This window comes from Poromitra crassiceps, assembly GCF_964638095.1.
Source record: "Poromitra crassiceps genome assembly, chromosome: 2".
In the NCBI taxonomy this organism is placed as follows: Eukaryota; Metazoa; Chordata; class Actinopteri; order Beryciformes; family Melamphaidae; genus Poromitra; species Poromitra crassiceps.
In genome coordinates, this window is record NC_139624.1 from 85564773 (window position 1) to 85588236 (window position 23464).

The window sequence follows — 23464 nt, forward strand, 5'->3', positions numbered from 1 at the left end:
GACAGTCCAAACAAAACACAGGCCTACACAAGGCTTTTCTGAATCCATGACAGTCCAAACAAAACATAGGCCTACACAAGGCTTTTCTGAATCCATGACAGTCCAAACAAAACATAGGCCTACACAAGGCTTTTCTGAATCCATGACAGTAAACAAAACATAGGCCTACACAAGGCTTTTCTGAATCCATGACAGTAAACAAAACATAGGCCTACACAAGGCTTTTCTGAATCCATGACAGTAAACAAAACATAGGCCTACACAAGGCTTTTCTGAATCCATGACAGTCCAAACAAAACATAGGCCTACACAAGGCTTTTCTGAATCCATGACAGTCCAAACAAAACATAGGCCTACACAAGGCTTTTCTGAATCCATGACAGTCCAAACAAAACATAGGCCTACACAAGGCTTTTCTGAATCCATGACAGTCCAAACAAAACATAGGCCTACACAAGGCTTTTCTGAATCCATGACAGTAAACAAAACATAGGCCTACACAAGGCTTTTCTGAATCCATGACAGTAAACAAAACATAGGCCTACACAAGGCTTTTCTGAATCCATGACAGTAAACAAAACATAGGCCTACACAAGGCTTTTCTGAATCCATGACAGTCCAAACAAAACATAGGTCTACACAAGGCTTTTCTGAATCCATGACAGTCCAAACAAAACATAGGCCTACACAAGGCTTTTCTGAATCCATGACAGTCCAAACAAAACATAGGCCTACACAAGGCTTTTCTGAATCCATGACAGTCCAAACAAAACATAGGCCTACACAAGGCTTTTCTGAATCCATTACAGTCCAAACAAAACATAGGCCTACACACAAGGCTTTTCTGAATCCATGACAGTCCAAACACAACATAGGCCTACACAAGGCTTTTCTGAATCCATGACAGTCCAAACAAAACATAGGCCTACACAAGGCTTTTCTGAATCCATGACAGTCCAAACAAAACATAGGCCTACACAAGGCTTTTCTGAATCCATGACAGTAAACAAAACATAGGCCTACACAAGGCTTTTCTGAATCCATGACAGTAAACACAACATAGGCCTACACAAGGCTTTTCTGAATCCATAACAGTAAACACAACATAGGCCTACACAACCTGCATTTGACTGGAATCCATGACAGTCCAAACAAAACACAGGCCTACACAAGGCTTTTCTGAATCCATGACAGTCCAAACAAAACATAGGCCTACACAAGGCTTTTCTGAATCCATGACAGTAAACAAAACATAGGCCTACACAAGGCTTTTCTGAATCCATGACAGTGAACAAAACATAGGCCTACACAAGGCTTTTCTGAATCCATGACAGTAAACAAAACATAGGCCTACACAAGGCTTTTCTGAATCCATGACAGTAAACAAAACATAGGCCTACACAAGGCTTTTCTGAATCCATGACAGTAAACAAAACATAGGCCTACACAAGGCTTTTCTGAATCCATGACAGTAAACACAACATAGGCCTACACAAGGCTTTTCTGAATCCATGACAGTAAACACAACATAGGCCTACACAAGGCTTTTCTGAATCCATGACAGTCCAAACAAAACATAGGCCTACACAAGGCTTTTCTGAATCCATGACAGTCCAAACAAAACATAGGCCTACACAAGGCTTTTCTGAATCCATGACAGTCCAAACAAAACATAGGCCTACACAAGGCTTTTCTGAATCCATGACAGTCCAAACAAAACATAGGCCTACACAAGGCTTTTCTGAATCCATGACAGTAAACAAAACATAGGCCTACACAAGGCTTTTCTGAATCCATGACAGTAAACAAAACATAGGCCTACACAAGGCTTTTCTGAATCCATGACAGTAAACAAAACATAGGCCTACCCAAGGCTTTTCTGAATCCATGACAGTCCAAACAAAACATAGGTCTACACAAGGCTTTTCTGAATCCATGACAGTCCAAACAAAACATAGGCCTACACAAGGCTTTTCTGAATCCATGACAGTCCAAACAAAACATAGGTCTACACAAGGCTTTTCTGAATCCATGACAGTCCAAACAAAACATAGGCCTACACAAGGCTTTTCTGAATCCATTACAGTCCAAACAAAACATAGGCCTACACACAAGGCTTTTCTGAATCCATGACAGTCCAAACACAACATAGGCCTACACAAGGCTTTTCTGAATCCATGACAGTCCAAACAAAACATAGGCCTACACAAGGCTTTTCTGAATCCATGACAGTCCAAAAAAAACATAGGCCTACACAAGGCTTTTCTGAATCCATGACAGTCCAAACAAAACATAGGCCTACACAAGGCTTTTCTGAATCCATGACAGTCCAAACAAAACATAGGCCTACACAATTGCTTTTCTGAATCCATGACAGTAAACAAAACATAGGCCTACACAAGGCTTTTCTGAATCCATGACAGTAAACAAAACATAGGCCTACACAAGGCTTTTCTGAATCCATGACAGTCCAAACAAAACATAGGCCTACACAAGGCTTTTCTGAATCCATGACAGTCCAAACAAAACATAGGCCTACACAATTGCTTTTCTGAATCCATGACAGTAAACAAAACATAGGCCTACACAAGGCTTTTCTGAATCCATGACAGTAAACACAACATAGGCCTACACAAGGCTTTTCTAAATCCATGACAGTCCAAACAAAACATAGGCCTACACAAGGCTTTTCTGAATCCATGACAGTCCAAACAAAACATAGGCCTACACAAGGCTTTTCTGAATCCATGACAGTAAACAAAACATAGGCCTACACAAGGCTTTTCTGAATCCATGACAGTAAACACAACATAGGCCTACACAAGGCTTTTCTAAATCCATGACAGTAAACACAACATAGGCCTACACAAGGCTTTTCTAAATCCATGACAGTAAACACAACATAGGCCTACACAAGGCTTTTCTGAAACAGGAAACCAAGGGGGTACTTATTGACAGGCATTATGCAGCTCTGCATTATTACATATAACATCAGGGATGCATGCATAGGCAACATCTATAGATCCTTTCATCTGAGTTTTCCACAAACAACTTGAGAAGAAAAGAGACTGCCAAGTAGAAAACAGCATCCCTCACACACATTTGTTTTCCTTCAAAGTGGTTAGGCCATTAAAGGTTATGATGGGTTTCTTCCGGTTACTGCGTGACAAGCAGCAGTCATTCAATACAAAGACAACCACAATGATCTGTGCGGGAACTCCTGGGCAATTACTGTAATCAAATACAGCTTTTCTCTTCCTTATGTTTCTCAACTTCCATGGAACATATGCTACACACAGACCAATGCTGGAGCCAGGGAAAATACACATGAGCATAACAGTACAGTATCCTTAGAGATGCTAACATAGAACCCAAGCAGAAATCCTGAATCGGAAGATGATGGAGACATCATTTGACTTTTAATAGCATCATCTAGTTTTACTTCCCTTATCCTGTAATTGAGGTAGAAATGAGTGTGGCCGATGTGACTCATCATGGTTTCACACAAGGCAACAGCACATATCAAATGACAGATCAGCATTGGCAGAAGGGCATACATGTGAGATTGTACTACAAGCGAAAGAGAATGTTGAGACAATCTGTTCCTCAGTCAGTACAAAGTTTTATTTTTGATGGATTCATTCTTACCTGCCTATATTTAATATTTAAAGCGGACTAATAACCTACACCAAGGAGGTTATGTTTTTGGTGCAGTTTGTCCATTTGTTGTTAGCAGGATTATGGAAAAACTACTGGGCCGATTTTCATGAAACTTGGTGGAAGGGTAGAGCATGGGCCAAGGAAGAAGCCGTTACATTTTGTCACAGATTCAATTCGGGTCAAGGGAGGTGCGGGGCTAGGGAAAAAGGGCTGTAGCTAGGGATAGGAAGGTCATAGAGGGCCGAGATTTGAGGGGTGGGTGGGGGAGTGGTTAGGTGTAAATGGGTGGTGGGAGGGGGCATGGTCAGAAAGAGGGCGGGTCTAGGGGAAAAGGCCGTAGCTAGGGACAGGAGGGGTTTGAGTCGGGGTTCGAGGGGTGGGTAGGGGGAGTGGCTAGGGGGATGTGGGTGGGTCAGGGTCAGGGTTCTAATCCAACTCACATTTGTATATCATAGCAGACTGGAGTATTGGCCTTGGCGGAAGTCTGCGCTCTTCCCCCCCCTTTTTTATTTTTTATTTTACTTGTGTTGGTTTAAAACTATTATGTGGAATTAATTGTATGCTGCTTTCTTGGCCAGGGCCCACTTGAGAAAGACTTGTAGTTGACATTACATGTATGTTGTTGATTCAGGGCTGGTGGAGCGGCTACGCAACAGGCTTCTTAAGCATGTATGGCCACTTCAAAATAGCTTGTGTTTTTTCAGCAAGTGGCAGGTCAGCCTGATAAGGTGTGGTGCATAGGTTTGAACAGAAAAGATAATTATCTCCGCCAAGGAGGCTATGTGTTTGGCGTCCTTGTTTGTTTGTTTGTTTGTTTGTTAGAAGGATTACTGAACAATTTAAACTTGGGGCAGGGTGTAGCATGGGCCAAAGAAGAAGCCATCTGACTCATGAACAAGCTATTGGCCTTGGCGGAGGTCTGCGCTCTCCACAGTGAGATAGACATGAGCTATGACAGCAGGGATCTAATCAACCCTTACAATGGAGCACTGATGCAGACATAGGGTGGGTGGTAAAAACAGAATCAAGGTTGTAAAAGGACACAAAATAATCTTTCATGACAGGCACAAACAGTTACAGTACACTGCATGTGGCTGATAACATAAAACTTGAAATCCTGCTCCTTAATGCCAGAGGCTTTCAGGGTTAAGGAGGACTTCCGTGGAGATACAAAAAACAACGGGCCAATGTTTTCGCTTGAGTTGGGAAATGTTTAAATTAGGAGAACCTCAGACCGCAATGTGTGACAGAGCAAACATCTGGAGTATTTTTCAGTACACACTGACTGAGGGGATCCACGATAAACATCTAAAAAAAAACTCCACATAAGCTTGGGATATTAAGTGACAACTACATAGTCACAGGTTGCTCAAATGCATCTATCGTAAGCAGCTGAGGAGAAGCTGACGAATACTGACTGAGTCACAGATGAGTCATTGGGTACTTCCATTGACTGTATATACAGTTTATGGGTACTCAAAATACTCAAGCATTCAAAAATAAACACTGTAATCCAACCTGTACATAAAAGGTCAATTTAGAAGAGCCTAACAATCAGAGGCTTTTACATTTTACGTTCACAGTTACTTTTCTGAATGAGGGCACAAGTACGGGTTCACCGTCTGTTGATGGACACACATGGCTTTTATGGACTGAACCTGCACTCTTTTATTGGTCCACCCTGTCGTCCAAGAAAAACGCCCTGCAAGCTACAGTATAATACTGTATACTTCAGAGTGATTTGGATCAAACGTTGTTCACGGTCATTAAGTTGTTGCTTGCATTTACAATGCTTATTCTATGACTCATCTTTTGCTTTTCTGTTGACCATGTGTTAGCAGTTGCACTTTGTCGTACCATGTTGGTACATATAAAACCCCCTCTTTGTCAAAATGCAGAGTACCGGTACATAATGGATACATCCAGTTAAAGACATTCTTCGGTTCAAGTGGATCTCACTAAAAAGACTTGATGCGACTCAGAACAGGCAGACATAAAACTACTCCTTGTCATTAATCTTCAGTTTAACTATTCTATTAATCTATTAGTCTATTAATCATGAGTCTTCTAATGGTGTTTTAAGGCCTAAATGGACGAGACCGGCTGTTACAGTGTCCCTAGAGTGACAAAAAAAACAAACACTTTGAAATGCACATACCGCTGCTCCACCATTTCTTGCCATGGACGACCCAGTGATCTTCATCCCTGCGGAGAGTACACTCCATGTTGGTGGCGTCGCTGGAGGCCACGTCAGGCTCTGGGGAGGAGAGCACAGGTCCACGTTTTAACCACCATCGTCACCAAAAAAAGACTAATTTAGCTAGAAGAACAAACAAATAGAGATTCTGTAGAGTCGCACATCATATTTGGCTGGAAGAATAAATCATATTGGTGGTGAAGATGTAAGAGGATTGCAGGAGGTGTGTGAAAATTAGGTGTGACAATTGAGCAGTTAAAGTTACATTTTCACTCTCTGTTCCCGTATAGCAGGATGCTCTTAACAAAGTCACAAGTGGACATTGTTTATCAGTAGAAGATTGAAGGCTCTATTCATGCAACACGTCCAACAAACTTCTGACAGAAAACATCCCGGAACACTCCTAACCATCATCTGTGTTTACCAAAAGTATGGGGACATTCACACCCACTATAATCACCTCTGGCAACAGCACAGCACTGTTTCCATGTAGTGTGGGGAACAGACTGACTGATCCAAACAGGGAGAAATTACTCATCGTGGACTGGTGCTGGCTGTTGGTATGTTGATTTTCAGACAAGTCTTGCACAGTCTGTTGCTGCCTAAGGTAGGTAACCAACCACAACCATTTCCGGCACATTGCGGAGAAAACCACTATAAATATTGTTACAGATGAACTCTAGCATTACCTCAAAAATATGTACATAAATCAATGTTCCAAATTGCTCCATAAATGCCACACGCAGTCAATTATTTGCTTTCACTATTAATATCATGATTCATGGCTCTAGAGATAACAGTACATGTTCATTGTAAAGCACAATGATCTTTGGGGACATAATGGACATATTAAAAGATGTGAAGTGATGGATGACAGGGTGCAGTAGGAGGTCATGAACTACCTGTCATGCAGAAGCAGGAGCGGATCTCTCCTCGAAGCAGCGGCTCCAGCCATTTCCTCTTCTGCTCCTCACTGCCAAACATGTGGAGCACCTCCATGTTTCCTGTATCTGTGGAGAAACCGCTAGTATCACACTACAGACTGGCCATCAATCTGTTACTCTCTATATTTAGGAGATAACATTATTGTCGGTCTTCAATCATATGGATTTAACTCATTGGTGGAAACAGCATAACTATTTTGGCGATTTTGATATTGAATTGATGGATTACATGCCCCTCTATATGATGAGAACATTTACAACCCCTGCGTTAATGAAACCTTTTCAAAAACTCAAAATAGCAGGGTTGTGAGTGAAGCCAAAAACAAGGCTGTATTTGTTGACATTCTGGTTTTCACCCGACAACAAATCTGAGAGAATCCAAAATATATTATACACAAATATATTCACTGACAGACTAACTCATATCTCCATGGTGTTAACACTAGATGCCACTAGGATTTTAAGACTGTTGTTTTTTTACCAGGAGCCTGGCAGTTGAAGACTTCAGGGGCAAAGATGCAGCGTCCGGTTTCCTCTGCGATGTAGGCGTAGTCCAGCTGACTGAGACCACTGACTGCAGGGAGGAACATGTTCCACAGCCCTGCCTCCCTCGCCTTCACCTGACACACAGATATACACATGTGAATGGACACATGACTCTGTTTGGACTCTGAGGAAGACACTTGTTAGTGTCAAAATGTCAGTCTCTCTTTGCACCTGAATAAATTGATACATTTGACCGTGTGCTCCAGATATGGATCATCTTTCATCATTCACTCAGTCCCTGTTCTGAGAGGCGGTTCTGAGGAGGTTTGTTAGCTGAAGCGCGGATTTCCCTCTGTGACCTATGCAGGAGACTCAGTAGGGAGCTGCATTGTTCAGTTGAGATTTTAATTGGCCCATGAACCGGCTAGTTAGATCTTGAAATGATGCCCATTGGAGTGATTATAATGAAAACTTTACTTTGCTCTTTCTTCAATGTGACTGATTTGAACATTGTTGTATATTGTTAGACTGCAACTTTTATATTTTTGTTGATGCTGCTTTCATAGCCAGGTCTCCATTGAGAAAGAGATTCTTAATCTCATCTCAGTAGGGCTATTTGGTCAAGTTCTATGTCTGACCAGACTCATAAAATATATGTCACTGTCACAGTGAAGTTGAACTTTGAACTTTTGGATATATGTCACAGCCAAGTTGACCTTTGAATCTACAGGGTTGCCACTCTTTTGTAACAATAGATTTCAAGCACTTTTCAAGGACAAATTATTATAAAATTACGGGCCAATAATTCACAGAGATGTTCACATATACAAGTCTCGTAATAAGTCCTCTAATGCACATTTGTTCACAGTCATGCTTACAAATTGGAATGAATCATCAACATCTCACTACTATAATAAGGCGGATTTTGCGGTGCACAATTGCTCAACTGCGCATGCTCAGAACAGCATGCGGAGCACGGTGCTAGAAATGAGCGCGCGATATCTCTCGTTTAACATAAACTCAGAGCAAATAAAACAAAATGCACCTTTGCTCACACCATGTATTTCTTCTCAGTGATAACGAGAACCAGAAAGATATGCACATTTCTAGTACACTAGTACCAGGTTGATAGAGAAAATGTAAGTTACATTGGAGCCACTGATCTCGCCTGATCTCTGTACTTTCTCTTTGCAAACTTTCATATTTGCAAAGATGCGTAATGGCTGAAATAAATTTTTATAAGACACTTCCTGACTCCTGGCTTCAATTAGTATTTTTGATGTCACATTTTGGCTTGAGATGCTTTCTGGTTATGCGGAAATTCCATTCTACAACACAGGTGTTCAGATGAAATGTTCCCAATGTTGTGATAAACATTTATCATGCCTCATTCTGTCATCACAGATGACAATAAACAGATTCCAATGAAATATTTGTTTTAACACAAATGATTGTAGTACAGCTATCAAGCTTGGCCCAGTAATTTTGAGATGATGGAGCACACAAGACTCAAAATCAGAGGTGCTAAATTCAAGCACTTTTAAGGACCTCTTTATAAATCCAAGCACTTTCAAGTACTTCATTTCTTATGTTTTTATTCAAGCCATTTCAAGCCATTTGTGTGATATTTTGTCATAAGTAGCATATGAATTCATATCCATACAAGTTATGGCCAAAAACGTCATTTGTGAGGTCACAGTGACCTTGACTTTTGACCATTAAATTGTAGATATAATGAAATTCCCTCCAGGTGCTCCAGAGATATTGCATTCATGAGAATGGGACATACGTACATACAGACATACATACATACGGACATACATACATACGGACAGACAGACAGACAACCCGAGAACATAATGCCTCCGGCCACGGCTGTCACCAGTGCGGAGGCATAAAAAGCTCATGATAAAAACATGTTCCTGGGCGGAGAAGGTGATGACAACATGATTAATTTGATGACATACTGTGTATATAAACCCTATGATAAATGGTGCAGTCTACACATTCCACACAACACTCATTACCTTCAGATCTTCTATCACTTGGGGGGTGTGCCACCGCTGTGGGGAGTGAGCATGTTTGGAGTAATACTCTGCAACTATCTGGAGAAAAAAATACATTTCAGGCAGTGATTTGGTAACAGAGGTCACAGCTTTGTAAATATATATTGATATATATTCATTTTGACTGTACTCTTACTACTGCATTCCTTCCATCATGCTGGGCACCCGTTAGAAATATTTCTCCAACTGTACTGTATGATGTATTAATGTAAACTTTTCGACTGAAAACGAATGAATGAACTGTTGTGCAATGCTGGCTTCCTGCAGATGCGAGGCAGATTCCCTCTGGGCAAACAAAGATGTCTTTTGTTCTTGGCTCTTGTCTTGGGCACTGACCTCCTGAGAAGGAAGCACATATTGCCTCATGAAGTCCTTGACCTGCAGGAGAACAGACTGGCCTTTGGCTGTCTGGAGGAACAGGCTGTGGTCTGCTGGGCCTGGGAGCGACCTGGGAAGAAGACACACAGGAAAAGCTGTGAGAGACATGGGGAATGGGAAGCACAGGCTGACTCTATTAATGCCTGTGTTCATGGCCAGTGCTCATTCTGACATCATGGCCAGTGTTCATTCTGACATCATGGCCAGTGTTCATTCTGACATCATGGCCAGTGTTCATTCTGACATCATGGCCAGTGTTCATTCTGACATCATGGCCAGTGTTCATTCTGACATCATGGCCAGTGTTCATTCTGACATCATGGCCAGTGTTCATTCTGACATCATGGCCAGTGCTCATTCTGACATCATGGCCAGTGTCAATTCTGACATCATGGCCAGTGCTCATTCTGACATCATACTATCAACTGTGATATGAGTGCATTCATGTAGGGGCGGCTGTGGGTCAGGAGGTAGAGCGCGTTGTCCACCAACCAGAAGGTCGGTGGTTCGATCCCCGGCTCCTCCAGTCCGCATGTCCGCGTGTCCGGGTGTGTGAATGGTTGAATGTAGGCACATTGTAAAGCGCTTTGGATAAAAGTGCTATATAAATGCAGTCCATTTACCATGTGTATTGTTCAGATTAGTTGTAATAATAATAAAGGGCCAATACACTAACCTGATGTTGCCAGATGGTTTGTTTTCACAGAACCAGCTGGGAACGTGCTCGCCAAACCTTTGAAAGGGGCATGCACTTTTCAAAAAGCTACTTTGAGTCCTTGAAAAGCGCTACATAAGTCCCATGTATATTATTATTATTATTACTTGCAGGTGATTGGATGAACCATCTATCTATCACGTCTAGCTCGCTTCTCGCCATCGTCACACCTAGAGCCCGCCTGTAGCTGCCTCTGGGTGCTGATTGTGCGAACCACTGGTGGTTTGGATTCAAACCAATAGATTGGAGCGTGGCACGATGGATTTGTCGTGTGATTGTGATCTCATGATCTTGCGCGAATCCAGTTGCCTTGCAACAATTTATGTCTTTTATCAACCTCAATCAACCTCAACTCTGTCTTACAAGGTTACCAATACACAATGTATGTCTTTTATCATCCTCCATCAACCTCAACAGGTCTCTGGCTTGCAAGGTTACCAATACACAATATATGTCTTTTATCAACCTCTATCAACCTCAACAGGTCTCTGGCTCGCAAGGTTACAAATACACAATCTATGTCCTTTATCAACCTCAACTCTGGCTTGCAAAGTTACCAATACACAACTTATGTCTTTTATCAACCTCCATCAACCTCAACAGGTCTCTGGCTTGCAAGGTTACCAATACACAATATACATGTATGTCCTTTATCAACCTCAACAGGTCTCTGGCTTGGGAAGGCCTGTAATTGACACAAATAATAGTGGCATTTGCATAATTAGAGGAGAGATCCAACAGAAATGTCTAGTGGAGAGGTAATGTATTACCATGCAAAATGCTATATATACTGAAAAGGTGAAGTAAACATCAAAAGATGCTCCGCTACAAACAGAAACCGCAGGACCACCGCGAGGACAACACACCGCAGCCCCCGCCCGCAGCACGACATGCCGCCCCCACGGCGGTATTCCTTGGTGAGAGTGTGGCCAGAGCACTCACACCATTGGAAACCCTTCTACATCCTCAGCAGGTATCTCAGGGTCACCAGCGTTTCGCCCCCCAGCCTGTACGCCTCGCCTGAGTGGGGCTGCGAAGATTAATCTTCGCCTGTAGAAGGGCTCCAACTGCGAGCTCTAGTCAGCCACACCCATCTTGCACCACCTCTTCTTGTGCTCTGAGCAGGTTGAGCAAAGAGGTCCAGGGCACTGTGGTTTGACTCCTGGCCCCGGTCCTCCGCCGACTAACAAGCAGTACTAATAAACTCAGACATAAATCTCTGGGTAGTATCAGGTGCTTTGCGTTGCTGTAGCTGCTCTTTGCACTTGGTCTTGTACTTGTAGCTAGCTTGTGCAGTGCCTCGGGGTGCCAGCCCTAACACTGTTGCATGCCGTCTTTCCGAGCTGTCATCCGTTCTTTCAACAGAAATGTCTAGTGGAGAGGTAATGTATTACCATGCAAAATGCTATATATACTGAAAATACTATAGTGAGTGAGTGTGTGTGAGTGAGAGTGAGAGTGTGTGTGTGTGTGTGTGTGTGTGTGTGTGTGTGTGTGTGTGTGTGTGTGTGTGTGTGTGTGTGCGCGTGCGTGCGTGCGTGCGTGCGTGTGTTTGGGTTGGGAGTGTCTTGTTGAAATCCCAATAGGCTGGGAGTTTTTGTTCCCAAAACAGAGTACAGGTCATACAGGGTTCTAAAAGCCAAAGATTAAGTAATCGTTGAGTCATTGGTATAGATGAACAACCCATTCAAATGTCATTTTGTGTTATGGGACAAGGACTTACTTATCCACTGCAGCTTTAACAACTAACTCCCATACCATTGCACTATAATTTCAAGTGCAATACTTTATTATTGTCACATCAATTTGCGGCTGTTAAGAATTTGCCTCACAGAATGAAAAAGACATCACAAGTAACATAAGATAAATATGATACCCCTCCATCTATATATCCAACAACATAGACAAGTGCAGACACTTAAGTGCATAAGGAGCTTGACAATTAAAATTTAAAAACAGAAATCTGCAATCTACTGCACAGACTCATGTCTCATGTAGTAAAGTGAGGTATTAAAATTCAGACGAGATGTTCTGGTTTTAATACTCCCGAGTCTTTTCCCCGAGGGGAACATGTCAAAAGAGGGTTGGCTGGGTGTTTGGGCCCATGTTAATTAAGGTCTGGTGGAAGAAAGAAAGAGAGCGAGGGAGGGAGAGAGAGAGAGAGAGAGAGAGAGAGAGAATAAAAGTCTGAGATTTCTTGATAACACTGATAAAGTTCACCTCTCATTTAGATCACATTATTTTTCCCGGGATCTTAAAACCGCCCACGTCCACCTCTTGGCCATTAATGAGCAGTGGTAGAAGCGCTCCTTTGTTCTTCCTCGTTTGCCCGCGGTGATCATGAAAGGTTCCTAAATGTAATCTAGCATGGATTCTATAATGGGCCCCGACAGTGAATCAAGGTGTCAGCGCTGCAAGGGAAACCAACCTCTGTGCCAGCTGCAAGGCCACCTTAGCCAAGGGCTCCACACACTGGCCAAACTGAGCTGCAGTAGGCGCACTGGCATTACCCAGTAGGTGGCGCGCATAGACCCCCTGATAAATTAAACAGAGTGAAAACAGAGTGTATTTTTGCATGAATGTATCTCCTTTGTAATTCGGGAGACAGTACCAAACCATGATATATCAGCAATATAGCACATTTACAATTTCTCAACCATGTGAACAGCTTTGCTGGTTTATTATGTGTCTAATATTGTATATAAGATGTGTTCCTCCTTTCATCTGTTAGTACAGTATTACCAGGTTTGTGTGCATAAATTACAATGTGTGTAATAGCTACAAAGGACAAATGAGGGTAAAAGTGAAGTTGAACTTGTGTATAACAGAGACACACCTGGGCGATCCCTGCCATCTTGAAGAAAGACAAGGCCAGGTAGAAGTTCAGTTGCGGCAAAGAGGATGGGATCCCCCGGCAGCGGCAGTAAATGGAGATCAGGTCTTCCACAATTGGGATTCCTGCTCATAGAGGAACAAAATCGGGGAGAGATACTGAAGGAAAAACAACAACAATCATAAGTGTTATAAGTTAGTCTATCCAATTATGTCTGTTGCCATAAAACTACACTTCCAGTCAAAGGTTTGGACACACCTGATTTAATGTAATATGTTTTTCCATGATCTTAAAGCCATTTTGATTTAAAGGGTTCTGCTTATCAGAATCAGAATCAGAATCAGAAAGACTTTAATGATCCCCGGGGGGGTAAAAAAAATGCTTGAAATGCATTTTCTAAACAAATATAAATGTAAAAGTTGATGCCTGTGTATGAATTTATTTCCAAAGCCTTTGCCTTTCCATCAAGGCAAAGGGCGGCTACTTTACAGAATATAAAGTAAAATATAATAAAGTTTTGATTTGTTTTTGGTCACTGCATAAATGTATTTGTGAATTTGTGTTATTGCATAGGTTTGAGTTCTAAAATGTGGGAAGAATAGTGAAAATAAAGACACATGTGGTGTGCATCCAAACATATGACTTGTAATATATAGCATTACACTGTATGATAGCTTATCATTTTATTAAAAGATGTTAGAATCACCTTCTATTCCTTTCAAGCTGCCCATTGTGCTGATCATGCTGAGGCTTTGGGGCCAGTAGTGAGCCATGAGGAAGTAGGCCAGGTCTGCCAAGGGCTGCCCAGTGGTGGACAGCTCCCAGTCCAACACTGCTATCACACGAGCCTAGGAACAACAAGCATACACACTCATATCTACAGTCACATGCAGCGGAGTGGTCAGTAAACAGTGTGGGAGAAATCTACCTCTGTTGGATGGAATATCACGTTGTCCACTCGGAAATCTCCATGGACAAGCGTGACCTCATTGTCGTTGGCTGGCAGATTGTCCATCAGCCAACTGGAGAGCTCATTCATGGCGGGAATGTCTTTGTGTGCTGCCGCACTGTACTGCTTCGTCCAGGTGGACACCTGCGAACACTTGTAAATGTTACACCCGACACACATAAAGGAGGAGCATTGATTCAATATGTGAAATGTTTGTCATGTCACCTGTCTCTTGCAGTAGCCCGGTCCTCTCCCATACCCTTCAAGGTTCAGCGACGCCGGGTCTAGTGAGTGTAATCGAGCCAACGTCTCCACTGCAGACACATAAAGAGCAGTTCGCTCGGCTGCACTCACTCCTGGGAGACGGATATCCCTGAATATACGGCCCTGCTCAGTAGGGAGAGGCACAGAACAGCACCTTATTAACAATTGGAACTGGAGTGTCAGTTATGCCTATGATGTTAAATGAGTATGTTTGATACTGAATGAGTGTTGGCATACTGATGATCCTAGATGTCAAGTCAAGTCAAGTCAAGTTTATTTATATAGCCCTAATTCACAAGCATGTCTCAGAGGGCTTCACAGAAAGTATGTCTAGCTGATTCTAGCTGACACAACAGTAACAAGAATATACAGAATAAAGATAACATTTGAACAATTGATAATATAGAAAATATAGAAATGAAGAGAGAGCAGAGGAGAGAGCAGGAGAAGGGGGAAGAGCAGGGGGAATGTGAGAGAGTGATGGGGTGGGGAGGGAATGGGAGATGTTGGAGGGTATAGGAGGTGGGGAAGGAGCAAGAGGAGAGAGCAGGAGAGGGGAAGGGGGGGGGGGGTGTGGGGGAGAAGAGAGCAGGGGGAGGGAGGAGGTGGGGAGAGAATGAGAAATATAGACGCACATCTTGCAAACGGACATATGTCAATTTCTAAGCAACCAAACTATGCCTAATTTAATTGGCTGCAAGCCTTTAGTAGTGAGTCCTTTTGCCAAATAAGCACATGTTCACATATAGAGCTTATGGGTGCCTTGCTTTAGGGAAGAGTGTGTGCCATGCTTTGAATAGTGGCGAAATACTAAGAGCATGGGTGCCATGCTTTAAATAGTGGCGGAATATTGCCATGCTATGCCATGCTTTAAATAGTGGCGGAATATTGGAGGGGATAGAGTGGGTGCCATGCTTTGGAGTAAAATGTGTACTATGCTTTAGAGTAGTGGGGGAAGGGGGGAAGAGGAAGAACACCGGGAAGAGGAGAAAGCAGGAGAGTGGAGGAGGGAGGGAGAGCGGGGGGATGTGAGGGAGGAGAGGGGGGAGGTGGGGAGAAAATAGGAAATGTGGAGGAGGAGAGAACAGAGGAGGGGAGATGAGGGTGCAGGGGAGGGAGAGCCAGGGTAGAGGTAGGGTCTAGGGTTGGGGGAGGGGAGGGAGTAGGATACGGGCCCGGATTAGGGCGAGGGTGGGGAGAAATGGGAAATGTGGAGGAGGAGAGAACAGAGAAGGAGAGGTGGAAGGGTGCAGGGGAGGGAGAGCAGGGGGAATGTGAGAGGGAGGAGAGGACAGAGAGGAGGAGAGAACAGAGAAGGAGAGGTGGGAGGGTGCAGGGGAAGGAGAGCAGGGGGAATGTGAGAGAGGGGAGAGGACAGAGAGGAGGAGAGAACAGAGAAGGAGAGGTGGGAGGGTACAGGGGAGGCAGAGCAGGGGGAATGTGAGAGAGGGGAGAGGACAGAGAGGAGAGAACAGAGAAGGAGAGGTGGGAGGGTGCAGGGGAAGGAAAGCAGGGGGAATGTGAGAGAGGGGAGAGGACAGAGAGGAGGAGAGAACAGAGAAGGAGAGGTGGGAGGGTACAGGGGAGGCAGAGCAGGTGGGTGGGAGGGTGCAGGGGAGGGTGCAGGGGAGGGTGCAGGGGAGGGAGAGCCAGGGTAGAGGTAGGGTCTAGGGTTGGGGGAGGGGAGGGGGTAGGATACGGGCCCGGATTAGGGCGAGGGTGGGGAGAAAATGGGAAATGTGGAGGAGGAGAGAACAGAGAAGGAGAGGTGGGAGGGTGCAGGGGAAGGAGAGCAGGGGGAATGTGAGAGAGGGGAGAGGACAGAGAGGAGGAGAGAACAGAGAAGGAGAGGTGGGAGGGTGCAGGGGAAGGAGAGCAGGGGGAATGTAAGAGAGGGGAGAGGACAGAGAGGAGGAGAGAACAGAGAAGGAGAGGTGGGAGGGTGCAGGGGAAGGAGAGCAGGGGGAATGTGAGAGGGGAGAGGACAGAGAGGAGGAGAGAACAGAGAAGGAGAGGTGGGAGGGTGCAGGGGAGGGAGAGCAGGGGGAATGTGAGAGGGAGGAGGTGGGGAGAAAATGGGAAATGTGGAGGAGGAGGGAACAGAGAAGGAGAGGTGGGAGGGTGCAGGGGAGGGAGAGCCAGGGTAGAGGTAGGGTCTAGGGTTGGGGGAGGGAGTAGGATACGGGCCCGGATTAGGGCGAGGGTGGGGAGAAAATGGGAAATGTGGAGGAGGAGAGAACAGAGAAGGAGAGGTGGGAGGGTGCAGGGGAAGGAGAGCAGGGGGAATGTGAGAGAGGCGAGAGGACAGAGAGGAGGAGAGAGGCAGAGAAGGAGAGGTGGGAGGGTGCAGGGGAAGGAGAGCAGGGGGAATGTGAGAGAGGGGAGAGGACAGAGAGGAGGAGAGAACAGAGAAGGAGAGGTGGGAGGGTGCAGGGGAAGGAGAGCAGGGGGAATGTGAGAGAGGGGAGAGCAGGAAGTGGCAGGGATTCAGGAAAATAGGGGAGAAGAGGAGAAGGAGCAGAGGGGGGGAGAAGGAGGAGAGAGCAGGAGAAGGGAGGGGGGGCGGTGGGATGTGGGGGAGGAAAGAGCATGGAAAGAGAGGAGGTGGGGGGGGGTGGGAAATGTGGGAGAGGGGAGAACAGGAAGGGGGAAGAAGGGAAGAAGCGGGGGAAGGGGGAAAGAGAAAGAGAGGGGGGGGGAGAAGATCAGACAACTGACTACTCTAAGCATTAACCAGAGCTAACTGGGACATAGTATCTAGCTAATCTACAGCCTAATCTGGCCTGTCCTACTCTGCTCTAGTCTGATTTTTGCCTGAACACTATAACAGGTCAGCCTTAGGCTGTAGCTAATCTATCGCCTACCTAAGCTGTTCTAAACCAACCGGCAGCCCTGTTGGTTATATCAAAACAAATTGAGTCAGTGCCTAAGTGAGTGCAAACTTCATCCTGTAGTTTTTTTAATATATAAAGGAAAGTAAATGTCAAGCAAAACTACCAGAAATATATTTGGAAGCTATAGCTTAACACAAACAACCTAACAGAAACAGAAACATGAGGAGACCAGTGTTTCCTCTATGCGTATTTGGTGGTCTAGATCTAATCATTTATTACATTCACCAGAGGATGATATCTTGTACAGTAATTTATTTTATTATTATTGAATTGTATATAGTAGTTAATGTAAATGTTTAATTATCCTTTGTTTGTTATTCTTGTTTGTGTTAGCGGGGGATACATTTTTCTTTTTGTGTGTGGAATTGAGAGTTAAGCGAAGCGGAGCCAATTTCCTTGCATGTGCACATACTTGGCCAATAAAGCTGATTCTGATTCTGATTCTGAAAGTCAAGTAAGTAAATGTAGTCCATGTAAGTGAATGTGGATGTTTGGGGCAGATAACATTAGATGCAGGGACTTGGGACTTGGTACATAACATTAGATGCAGGGACTAGTTGGGACTTGGTGAATTTGGGTCTTGGCTGCACAAACTTACGTTTACATGCTCCATCAGATAGAACTCTGTTCCGATGACCGTAGAATCAGTGCAATGCAAGAGGGGCTGAGGCACAGGGAAGCCAGCAGAGAACAAGGCTTTCTGCACCCGATACTCCCTGTCCACCTGAACACACAGTCACACAGATCAACCAATCACGTCTTTTTTTTTATTGCCATGCACTAAATGCAACCATTCTGTGCTGAAACATCACTGACATTATCAGCTGAATATATCTAAGGAGTATTTCAGTCATATGTGGCCTTCATGTGCAAAACAAGCTGATAGCTCTTTTTTGACTTGGTCATTAGGGCTTCAACTAATGATTATTTCCATTATAGAATAATCTATTGATTATATATCGGTTAATTTTCTGTTAACCAATTCATTCATTCACTTCTTTAATGCAGACTCATGATCCATAGAAATACACAAAAATAACAATACAAAAAACAATCTAAAAAACGCACAAGTTCAAATGAATTGTCCATTATACACACGCTTTTAAGCCAATTCTCCCTGAGTCTAGATGAGTAGCGAAAACAGCTGTTCACAGGGTTGTTTAGAGCCTCTGCTGTTCACTGATTCATTACGATTCCTTAAAACAGCTTGGAAAGTATTGACTCCTGCAGCCAGCCACAAACATCTCACTTGCACTAGAGTCTAGTACTGAATATTGCAAGACCTAGTTGGTCTACTCTAGTGACTAGAGTCTAGTCAGGGGCCAGATGCGGGGCCAGATGCGGGGCCAGATGCGGGGGTGCAGAGTGGCTCCCCAACCATTTTCTAATTCACAATGAAAACTAATAGACCATCTAGGTCTTGTAATATTCTCATGCCATCATTGTAAGCTACTTGAAGTCTGCTTTTTTTTGTAGTTTGACCACAAGTAGCAGTATAAAGTGGTGTGTAATATGCTCTGAACTAGACATCTTCCCTCCATCTGTGCAAATACTAAACTTGCGTGAGAGGGTGTTCACTTGTGCACACATCCTGCTGCATTGCCTGTGTAATGTGTACTGTATCATCATCGTCTGTCATTTGTCATGTGTCATTATCAGGCACCCCAGCCAAATGAAGGTTCTCCCCCTGCTGGGGAGTAGACAGGACAACACAAAACACAGTAGTGGTAAAAGGTAATTCATTAAAACCATACACGCCTTACCTTGTGAGCCCCTGGCAGCAGCATACCTGGGGGTTTCTTTCTGAGAACATAGCTTTCTGAGGCTGTTTGGATTAGAAAGGTGGGGTTGGACTGGCCAGTGCTGGAAAGACAACAGGAAGCAATTAGCATGTTAGCTGTTTATTGAAGGAAAAATAGCTTGCTCTTTAAATTGAAACAAGCCAGCAGCACTACCTCACCTGTATTGTCTGACAGTGAGTGCGTCAGTATTTGACACCCGTGACTTGCCAGCCAGGTATCTTTGAAGTTTGCCAACGTTGAACTTGTGCTGTTCCCGTACGGGAGTCGTTAGCTCTTCTTCCATATCTCGATTCAGACTGGATTAGCGTTAATCATTTCTAGGTGCATTGCTGAGCCAAACTTCAGCAGTGTGAGGAGAGTGGTCGGACCATTCAACGCTGCGCACGCCCAGTGACTTCCTCAAACATTTCGGTCAGTCCGTTCCTAGTTTAATACATCCAGGGTTCATCTCCCAATGTGTTTGAAATGCATTTATTTTATGCGATAATGTCGACCGCCTCAGAAGTTGAACTAAAATACGACGAAAATAACATTTCATGTAGGAACCTTTGTCCCGTTTGCACTCGGTTTCTGCACGGGCATTGTTTACAGGAACACAGTCTGACTGCTAATTTGAGTTTTGCAGACGTGTACATTGTGCACTGATTCAGTCGTGTGATTCCTTCATTATTTCATTTCTGATCGTGTATTTCGTTCAGCTTGTTGGGATTTTATTTGCGGGCGGTGTTCGTGATAACAATGGCGACAGTGGAGGAGCTGAAGCTGCGAGTGAGAGAGCTGGAAAATGAACTGATAAAGTGTAAGCAAAGGCGGTGTGCCGTGGATGCTGCTGACAACAACCAGGCACTTCACAGACCCAAAATTGACAAAATGAGCGCCGAGGTTGTGGATTCCAACCCATACAGGTGACCTCTCGTGTTATTTTTTGGATTTTTGCTATACTTTGTTGTAGAAAAGAAGGTTTGAGAGGCTACGCCTAACATTGCATTAGTCACACATCCCATATGGTCATATTTCATAAACCACAAGCTAACCTCAATGTTGTGTTTCCATTGCAGTCGTCTCATGGCTTTGAAGAGAATGGGCATCGTGGATGATTATGAGGTATGACACCTAAGGTTTTGCTGGTATATTTGTTTCCCACTAAAATGTATTTAAAACTGCCATAGGTTAATTTTTGGAAGAGTTGCACCTCAGAGGTTGATCTGGTCACTGATGTGTTTACAGAAAATCAGGACATACACGGTAGCTGTGGTTGGAGTTGGGGGAGTGGGCAGTGTGACAGCTGAAATGCTCACAAGATGTGGCATTGGTAAGGTAATACAAACTTAAAATTCTTTCTTCCACATATCCTGTATAGCGCCCCATCTTGTAAATACAGCAAGCACTTTGCCCAACCACATCTGTGCTTGTGCCCTCACAGTTGATCCTCTTTGACTATGATAAAGTGGAGTTGGCCAATATGAACCGGCTGTTCTTCCAGCCTCACCAGGCAGGCCTCAGTAAAGTGGAAGCTGCAGAACACACACTCAGGTACACTGTCAGTGGAATGCCAATGTACCATTGCCCCCCCCCCCCCCCCCCCCCCCCAATATATAGTTTCTCCTTGCTTACCTGTTTGTCTATTTGCCCAACAGAAACATCAACCCAGATGTGTCATTTGAGACGCATAACTATGACATAACCACTATGGATAACTTCACACATTTCATGGAGCGTATCAGGTGGGCATCCCTACTCTCCGTTTTCTATTTCTCATCCTCCATCACATTCAGTAGCATAGGCCTCATGACCGTTTATTCTGTGTTTTCAGTCATGGAGGGCTGGAGGAGGAGAAGCCGGTGGATTTGGTCCTGAGCTGTGTAGACAACTTTGAGGCCAGGATGGCTATCAATACAGTGAGTGGCTCACTGTCAGACAACACAGAGCTTATTCTGTATCATATCTGTACACGTTATTCATTTAGATGTGTCCTCCTCAGGCCTGTAACGAGCTCGGTCAGATCTGGATGGAGTCTGGTGTGAGTGAGAACGCTGTATCAGGACACATCCAGCTCATCATCCCGGGAGAGACGGCCTGCTTTGCTGTGCGTTCACAATACACACAAACAACATACTATGTTGACCTTTGACATGGTCCTGCCTCATTAGTACAGTGACAGTCGACTAATAATCATACCTTTGTGGCAGTGTGCTCCTCCCCTGGTGGTGGCAGCCAACATTGATGAGAAGACCCTGAAGAGGGAGGGAGTGTGTGCTGCCAGCTTACCAACAACAATGGGTGTGGTTGCAGGCATCCTGGTGCAAAATGTCCTAAAGTAAGATTCATTCATACTTAGGCAATGAGAGGCCTGACAACAACAAATCTTGATGCATAAGGTTTTACAGTTAGCATGAAATTTGTTAAATTTAAAATGGTAAATGGACTGCATTTATATCATGCTTTTATCCAAAGCGCTTACAATATGCCTACATTCACACACACACATTCATACACCGATAGCGACAAGCTATCATGCAGGGTGCTGGCACAACCATCTGGAGCGATTTGGGATTCAGTATCTTGCCCAAGGACACTTAGACATGCAGACTGGAGGAGCCGGGGATCGAACCACCGACCTTTTTTATCCAAAGTGATTAGTGGACGATCCGCTCTACCTCCTGATCCACAGCCGCGAAAGTTTAAATCATTAAATACATGTTTTGTCTTACAGGTATCTGTTAAAGTTTGGTACCGTCAGTTATTATCTTGGCTACAACGCTATGAAGGACTTCTTCCCCACCATGGCCATGAAAGCCAATCCACAGTGTGATGACCGCTACTGCAGAAGACAACAAGAGGAGTACAAGGTGTGTGTGTGTGTGTGTGTGTGTGTGTGTGTGTCCATTGCAATACAGGTTCACTAACACATACTGTTACTATTCTAATGTTACAACAGCATTGATGTATTATCTATACAAAGTTATTGGGAAGGAAGCCAAGCATTCAGCATTTTACTGTATATTCTCTTTATTCAGTAACTTAATTCTGTCTATCTGTGTGCTTCATCCTTTTCTCTTCAGAGGAGAGAAGCAGAGCGGCCCAAAGAGGAAGTTGTCGAGGTGGTAGAGGAGGTCGTTGTGCATGAAGACAATGACTGGGGTGAGACTATCTCAGCTTACACTTTCACAACATGGTTGATAGGACGCCATTGCTGTGTGTGTGTGTGTGTGTGTGTGTGTGTGTGTGTGTGTGTGTGTGTGTGTGTGTGTGTGTGTGTGTGTGTGTGTGTGTGTGTGTGTGTGTGTGTGTGTGTGTGTGTGTGTTTGTTAACATTAAATGTCTGTGTAGGTATTGAGCTAGTATCAGAGGTGAGTGATCAGGAGCTACAGGCAGCCTCAGGCCCCATCCCTGACCTCCCAGAGGGCATCACTGTGGCTTACACCATTCCAGAAAAGGTATCCAGTATTCCCCACCTAAGATTAGAAATGAAAATTGGCATGTTTTGACACTTAGAACGACACCTTTTTGGCTGCCAAGAGCCCTTTTTTGATCAAATTGTATTATTGGTTTGATTAAAAATGTTTTTCTTGTGTTTGATTCAGAACACAGCAGAAGGAGAGTCTGTGGAGGAGTCTGAGCAGAGTCTAGAGGAGTTGATGGCTCAGATGAGGAAGATGTAGGCAGGACTCTGAAGATGCATGTCTGCTTTTCAGATAGAGGTGCATCTCCATCATGTACAGTACAATGCATCATCACAAATCTCAACAGACGCTGTATTGAATAAGATGTCTGTTCCAATGCTTTCTTTGATAACAAGCATCCTCACAAAGGATCTATAGCATTTGAGGGCATATCTCAACAAGTTAAGTTAAAGCAAGTTTTAACCAATTAACATCAATCATGAATTAATTCTATCTTGACAGCCAGCTGAAGGAGGGAATGCATGAAAAGTGCTGCTAATGGCATGACATGAAAAATGAAAAAGTCTGACTCCTTTGCCCATATACCATAGTGTGGCACTAATGATTGGAACAGTCTGTTCTGAAATGTCCGTAAAAACCTTGAATACTATTGATAGTGCATTTGTGTGTATCACTGTATTTTCTAGAGGTTTGATCAATGGATGCGGTTTCAGTCCTTGCATGTATCATGTATCTGCTGTCATTCACTCAGCTTTGTGAAACTATCTGCTGTAACAATACTGACAAGCATTGTTCACTTTGTTTCAATAAAGTATTTATTAGGCGGAATGCAGTCTTCCACATATATTTTATGCATGTTTTGTAGTGTACAG

General features: G+C 44.0%; 2 protein-coding genes across 2 annotated transcripts in view; one reads left to right on the forward strand and one right to left on the reverse strand.

The window, feature by feature from the left end:
* The window catches only part of acad11 (acyl-CoA dehydrogenase family, member 11), a 40409-nt gene extending 20900 nt beyond the window's left edge, over positions 1–19509 (reverse strand). Inside the window, exons 1-13 of the mRNA XM_083632180.1 lie at positions 19347–19509; positions 19150–19249; positions 17985–18110; positions 14454–14615; positions 14208–14372; positions 13986–14127; positions 13283–13404; positions 12875–12981; positions 9690–9801; positions 9315–9392; positions 7283–7421; positions 6760–6867; positions 5819–5917 (exon numbers count right to left, since the gene is read on the reverse strand). Of these exons, the coding sequence (XP_083488306.1) occupies positions 5819–5917; positions 6760–6867; positions 7283–7421; positions 9315–9392; positions 9690–9801; positions 12875–12981; positions 13283–13404; positions 13986–14127; positions 14208–14372; positions 14454–14615; positions 17985–18110; positions 19150–19249; positions 19347–19471 (1585 nt within the window). The 5' untranslated portion in view covers positions 19472–19509. The remainder of the gene's footprint in view (positions 1–5818; positions 5918–6759; positions 6868–7282; positions 7422–9314; positions 9393–9689; positions 9802–12874; positions 12982–13282; positions 13405–13985; positions 14128–14207; positions 14373–14453; positions 14616–17984; positions 18111–19149; positions 19250–19346) is intronic.
* Positions 19510–19810: 301 nt separating this feature from the next.
* uba5 (ubiquitin-like modifier activating enzyme 5) lies at positions 19811–23453 on the forward strand. Its single transcript, XM_083632203.1, has 12 exons — positions 19811–20093; positions 20247–20292; positions 20416–20505; positions 20612–20721; positions 20826–20912; positions 21002–21086; positions 21170–21274; positions 21378–21505; positions 21902–22037; positions 22251–22329; positions 22519–22625; positions 22773–23453. The coding sequence occupies exons 1-12, from the start codon at positions 19927–19929 to the stop codon at positions 22848–22850; spliced, it is 1218 nt and encodes a 405-aa protein (XP_083488329.1). The 5' UTR covers positions 19811–19926; the 3' UTR covers positions 22851–23453.
* The last annotated feature ends 11 nt before the right edge of the window (positions 23454–23464 follow it).

Excerpts from the sequence above, each read along its gene's own strand:
- uba5 (XM_083632203.1), top strand. The coding sequence starts at position 19,927 with ATGGCGACAGTGGAGGAGCTGAAGCTGCGAGTGAGAGAGCTGGAAAAT. Across the intron at positions 20,293-20,415 it reads GCATCGTGGATGATTATGAG|AAAATCAGGACATACACGGT; the intron begins GTATGACACCTA and ends ATGTGTTTACAG. Across the intron at positions 21,506-21,901 it reads CTGGTGCAAAATGTCCTAAA|GTATCTGTTAAAGTTTGGTA; the intron begins GTAAGATTCATT and ends TTTGTCTTACAG.